Source organism: Vicia villosa, unplaced genomic scaffold, assembly GCF_029867415.1.
Source record: "Vicia villosa cultivar HV-30 ecotype Madison, WI unplaced genomic scaffold, Vvil1.0 ctg.000455F_1_1, whole genome shotgun sequence".
NCBI classification, from domain to species: domain Eukaryota; kingdom Viridiplantae; phylum Streptophyta; class Magnoliopsida; order Fabales; family Fabaceae; genus Vicia; species Vicia villosa.
In genome coordinates this window covers 862,323-869,105 of record NW_026705217.1, presented here as the reverse complement: position 1 = coordinate 869,105, position 6,783 = coordinate 862,323, and the positions used below count along the sequence as shown (strand labels likewise).

Below are 6,783 nucleotides of genomic sequence, written 5' to 3'. Positions count from 1 at the left end.
TTCTGATATCCCAAACCTAGACAGTTTGGTAAATACCCCGAAAACATGGTTTTTTCCGTATTTTTTTTATCAAACCTGGTTATTTAAATTTTTTTTTTCTATGAATTTAATTTGATTTAATTCGATTTTAGTTTTAAAAGTCAATTGAACTCCACATTTTTTTTTTCTTGTTGTTCAAATGATTAAAATTGTCCAAATCACACCACAAACCTTTATATTAAACATTATCCATAAATAAATTAAATGTTGCAAGTACAAAAATTAAGACTTATATAATCGAAATGTTCTGATAAAATGCCGTAGATTCAAATAAGTATCTATATAATTAATTCATCCGATAAAACAAATCTCAATAATTAATTCTTTTTTATGTATAACGAGAGAACCACAACGAAATTTTACCGTTCTATTTTATCTATATTTATACATTTTGATCAATAAATAACGTTTTATTAATACTTCAAGTATGAAATAATTAACCCAATTCCAATAACGTACATACTTAAATATAAAATTAATTAATCACATTAGTTTTATATTACTATAATTTAAATTCATATCTCAACTTGTTTATCTAGTAACTAGTTGCCTAGTTGCAACCTACACGAATTGATATAATCTCTCAAAATCCAAACAGAAACCCTCATCTTTGTTTCTTTTCGCTTTTTCATCACACACAGAATCCAGAACAAGAATCTTAAAACCTGTTCCTTTTTATTTTCTTGCTATGTTAATGCGTCACCTTCACAAATCGGACTCTGATATCAGAAAACATAGCTTCAACCTCTCTTCAGATTCATCTCAAAATCAAACCCATTTTTCAATCCAAGTTACACCTTTTTCTTCTCCTTATTCACCAAACTCACCAACGCTTTTTCATTTTCACAATGAACAACGCTTCTCCAATAACAACCCATCTTCACCATCTCAAACACCTCCACACAAAACCCATTCACCCTTTACCTCAAAGTTCACAACTTTGAAGATTTTAACTCGTTTGCATTTCATCATCTTCCTTTCCTTAACCTCACTCTACTTTCTCATTTCACAACCAACTCTTCTAGATTTCGTTTTGGTCCTCGTTTTGTCCTCAGCACTTTTCGTTTCTATCAACCTAGCACTCCCTCGTTTACCCTCTATTCGATTGTTCTTGACACGTTCATTTAGCAAGAACCTTTCTTCAACTAATTCTCATCAACCTGTTATATGGTCAATTGGGTCAAAGCACGAGGAGTTAAAGAGCTTAAATTCTGGATCTTGGGTTCAGGTTTATAGTAACGGTGATGTTTATGAAGGTGAGTTTCATAAGGGGAAGTGTTCAGGAAGTGGTGTTTATCATTTTCATATGAGTGGGAGATTTGAAGGGGATTGGGTTGATGGAAAGTATGATGGGTATGGCGTTGAAACGTGGGCCAGAGGAAGTAGGTATCGTGGACAGTATAGGAAGGGTTTGAGACATGGAATTGGAATTTATAGGTTTTTTGGTGGTGATGTTTATACTGGTGAATGGTGTAATGGTCACTGTCATGGGTTTGGAGTTCATACTTGCAGTGATGGGAGCCATTATGTTGGGGAGTTTAAATGGGGTGTCAAACATGGACTAGGCCAGTACCATTTCAGGTTAGTTTTTCAGTTTACAATTGTTTGTTCCTTATCAGGATGGTTCCTGTTTGATTTGTTCTGTTGTTGTTTTTCTGGATTGAATAGGCAATTGTTGTTCAGTTAATGATTATGTTAGTTTTTAGAACCACATGTTTCATTCATTTACCTTGCCAACCAGAGCCAATTTTTCAGAGGTTCTGTGTAGATTCGTAGTTAGTATAACCATGACAAAATAAATAGAGGTTTTATTCAACTATAGTTTTATAGTTTAACAGCGACAAACATTTTATGAGGTCTTATGTAGCTATATTTTAACCGTGACAAATTTTAGGTCTTGTGCGGTTGACCTGCCTTGCACACCTTTAAAGACGGCCCATGTTGCCAACAATCGCATTTGAGAAGTTTAGGGGATATTAATTTGGCTTTACATAATAGATTTGTATTTTACTCTGATGTTCAGTCAGTTATTGATACTATTTACTGTCAAAAACCAGAAGGATTGGTCTAGTTTCTCTTTGGAAGGAGGTTTGACAGCTATTTTAATGTTATTATTGCAGAAATGGAGACATATATGCTGGAGAATATTTTGCCGACATGATGCATGGATTTGGAGTTTATCGATTTCAGAATGGTCATCGATATGAGGGTGCTTGGCATGAAGGAAGAAGACAAGGGCTAGGAATGTACACATTCAGAAATGGGGAAACACAGTGTGGTCACTGGCAGAATGGAATTCTTGATAATCCTAAAAGGCAAGACAATCATATTGAGTCTCCATGTGCTGTAGACCATGCCAAGGTTTCCAAAGCTGTCCAGGTAATAATCCTTTTCGGATTCTTGCACATATATGATTGAACAATCGGTGTTAATAGATACTTTACCCAAAAATTGTTCATCGAAACAGTTACGTAATTATGAGAATTGTTATATTTAGTACTTGTTTCATTTTGAACAGGACGCTCATTGTGCGGCGGAGAAAGCATCGAGTATATCAAAGATGGATGAAATGGTGAACAAAGTAGCAGCTGCAGCTAATAAAGCGGCAAATGCAGCTAGAGTTGCAGCTGTAAAGGCTGTGCAGAATACAATCCACAACAATGATAGTAATCAATGAATTGTGCTCACTCTTGTGATGGTTGAAGAGCATTTCTTCTTTCGTCCTCCATCATAGGTTACATTCAGAACACTACTATTAGATCTGAGAAAGCAAAGTGAATGCAAGGAAGAGTAATCTTAGAGATGCAGAAAGAAGAAAAAAAAAAAAAGAGAGATCTAATTTGATTTTGGTAAGTCATGTACCTTCTTCTCATCCTCCTAAGTGAGGTGTTTCTGTTTCTCTGTATTGGTATAGCTGTGAGGTGCCTGGTTGGAACCACTTTTTGTGTCAATGAACTCTATGGCAGATTGTGGAGCAAATAGATTCCTCACTTTTAGTGGCTTATTTTATGATTATAGGAAGGGTAAAGATAATATATACTGTAGAGTTGCATTGTGTATGGCATAAGTGCCAAAAAATTTACCAGAGTTTAGTATAGTGTAGGGTTTACATGCTGGCTTCCTGTTATAAAGTATGTTTGGTTTTAAGCAAGAGAGTGATTATAGTTCTTGGTGGAAATACAAATGTTTGGTTGCTGTTGTACATAAGTGACTTTACCTCTAAATTTATAATCAGAAATTTTGGATGGTATGATTAGATTAAGTATCTAGTCATCTATCTACTTTAAGGAAGCAAGCATAAAATCTCAAATTTATAAATCTCTAGAAAGTTGTCAAACCTTAAATCTTTCAACAACATGCAATCCTTCAACAATATTTATCCACTAATTTGGATGCTTAAAAAAATTTCCTAATTTTCTTTGGAGGAAAAAAGAATCTCTAATATTTATTTTATAACTTCAATCCACAATTCAATTTCTTGAACAAAACTCTACAAACAACTTTCCAATTAGTACCAAACTTGTAATGTCCCGGATTTTCATCCAAGATATTTGATTAAAATACTTGTTTAAACAAAAATAAAATGGTTATGAAATTAATCAAACTTTATAACCATCCAAATTCATAAGCGGAAAAATCACCACATTTTTAATTAAAATAAATAACTGAAAAATTCTAAATATAAAACGATCAAGTTTTAAGTTAAAGAAATGCTTTTATTTTGAAAACCCATTCTTCCCCGCAATCACGCACCAAGCAAGCATCAATTACTTTAGAACTCCACATTCGTACCTAAAATGTTGTTGTAAGGGTCAGTCATCCGTGTCAAAAATAAACTAAACAAGAGTTAAAAACTAGAAAAATACCGATACACCTCTCATGTCCAAGAGAAATAAATAAATGAAAAATTCACCAAAGTTATTAATATAGAAGTATAACCATAACCGAATACATGCAAAGTAATTAACTCAAGATTAACAACATCAACAACAACCACAAAGAGTTAGATGCAAAATATGCATGCTCTTAAACTACATGATCCGGATATTTCAGCCCGCCACTAAGGCACCACACAGATTTCATCTCATATCAATGAGGAAAATAACCCGCCACTAAGGCACCACACAGAAATGTCTATGTCATGTCATGAAATGCAATCACGTCACTAATACAATCACACAAAGATCTTTACCCGCCACTAAGGCAATCACACAAAAATCTTTACCCGCCACTAAGGCAATCACACAATGCATATGATAAATCATGCATTACAAAAACTGATAATATATAATCCCGGCCACTTATGCAACCACAATTTCAAAAATTATATTTACTCTTTATTTAAATTATTTTCATTCACTTAATTTATGATCTTTTGAAGTAACCAAATCAATTTAAAACACAAACTCTCTATTTAATTACCTAAATAAATTTCAACACAAATATATGACTATATTACATTATAAATTAATAAGCATTTGCTCACTTGCATTCACTCATTATTGGCAAACCAAGGTATTATATAATAAGTATCAACACATAGCAAACACCTCACTCCCATGTACACATATATCCCCTACTTTTATAACACGTCTAATATATGGCTCCAGCCAATATAAAACAATGAAATCAGAGTAATTTCATATATCTACAACAACCAAATAATACATATATGTTCCTAATGAAATTTAGTAAACTAAATATTCGTATAGTTTTGAAACTCAAATTCCCCTTTTAATTTAAATGAAGCTCAAATTTCATACTTTATCATTGTAAGACTAATTACACGAAGAATCTACTAGAAGAAAATTAACATACAATTCCACGTATTTTAAATTTAAGTTCTTAATTATTTAAAATCTCTAAACATTAAAATGTATATGATATCTACCTAATTCTTAAATCAAGTTTAGTTTAGAGTTACATGGAGAAAAGCCCTTACCTTAACGTATGTCCCTCTGAATTGAAAATAGCCCTACGATATGATTACTCCAACAACAACTTTAAACAGCACTCTCAGGAACCAGAACAAAATTGAAGTATTCTTGATGCCACAAAGCTTACCGGCGATTAGAAAATAATTTCTGAGATTTTTGATTCGGTAAGGTTTTGTACGTGAAGCCTAGGAGAGTTTAAAGATTGGAGTTGAGAGAAAGTGGGAAAATTGAATAACTTCACGTAAGAAACAGTTGAGGAACTAGTCAACTTAATTATAGGAATAGAAGAAATTACTTAACCTAATTACCATTATTTATTATTATTATTATTATTAATAATTATTATTAGTATTATTTATTAGCACCTAAAAATAAAACTAACCCCCCCCCCCCCCCCCCCCCCCCCCCCACGTATTACCTTTCTCTTTTTTTTTTTCTTCATTTTATTTTCATAAACCACCATCTCATCACCCTTACTAATTTTACTACCATTCACATATTTATTTAAAATATTTATATTAAAAATACTTTTACATTTATAAAATTATTTAGATAATATAATAATTAAACTATACATATAAAATATTTATTCAGTAAATAATAAAATAAATAAATACATTATATATAAAATACTGGGATGTTACAAAACTCAGAAAAGTTAAATTCCGAAGGGGTTTTGAGAAGCTTTTGCCAGAGAAAAAGAGAGGAAAGAGAGACAAATGATAGTTCTATTTATACAAGTGAAGTTTGAACTAAAACAAATGCTAAAAACAATTTAAAAAATGAGTTATAGGGTCGATTCAATAAAATCTAGATTAGCGGATTTGGCAAAATTAACACTGCAGTCAACATCAACTTCTTAAACTCTTGGAAATTTTGTTTCACACTTAGCATCTCAAACAAAAGCTTGACCCTTCTTAGTTAGCTGAGTCAACGACAATGCCAAATTAGAAAAGCCTTTGATAAACCTGCAATAATAACCAACTAGTTCAAGAAAAAATCGGATCTTGGTGACAGACTTCGGAATCTCCCACTGCAACACAACCTCTACTTTCGACAGATCAACAACAATCCCTCCACTATAAATCACAAGGTCGAGAAAACTCACTTCTCTTAATCAGAACTCGCACTTAGACAACTTAGCATACAATTGCTTCTCTTGCAATAACTTCAACACAATTCTCAGATGTTCAACATGCTCTTCATCGGTCTTCGAATAAACCATAATATCGTCAATAAACACCGTCACAAACTTATCCAAATACAGATGAAAAATCCTATTCATATTCTCCATGAACACACCAGGAGCGATAGACACACCAAATGACATCATCGAATACTCATAATGATCATATCTCGTCCTGAATGCAATCTTCAAAATATCTGACATTCACGCGAATGTGATGATACCCTGACCTCAAGTCAGTCTTGCTAAAAACACAAGCACCCACTAACTGATCCATCAGATCATTAATCCTCGGAAGCATATACTTGTTCTTGATAGTAACCTTATTCAGCTCTCGATAGTCAACAAACAAACACATACTATCGTATTTCTTCTTCACTAACAATACTGGTGCACACCACAGTCAAACACTAGGCCGAATGAATTTTTTCTCAAACATATCCTTTAGTAGCTTCTTTAACTCACTTAACTTTGTAGCAGACATCTGATACGGAGCCATCAAAATGGGAGTAGTATTAGGAAATTCACACACCATATGCATATCACTAGCTGTCACATCGTTCTCCACTCTCAGAGAAACCAACATCATTAGTACCTGATCGTTCTCCCTTAAAGACATGT

The 6,783-nt window shown here is 33.0% G+C and overlaps 1 protein-coding gene across 1 annotated transcript; it reads left to right on the top strand.

The window, feature by feature from the left end:
* Positions 1-578: 578 nt before the first annotated feature.
* On the top strand, positions 579-3,330 carry LOC131628444 (phosphatidylinositol 4-phosphate 5-kinase 8-like). Its single transcript, XM_058899279.1, has 3 exons — positions 579-1,620; positions 2,160-2,418; positions 2,558-3,330. Exons 1-3 carry the CDS (start codon positions 728-730, stop codon positions 2,714-2,716), a joined length of 1,311 nt encoding a protein of 436 aa, XP_058755262.1. The 5' UTR covers positions 579-727; the 3' UTR covers positions 2,717-3,330.
* Positions 3,331-6,783: the final 3,453 nt, after the last annotated feature.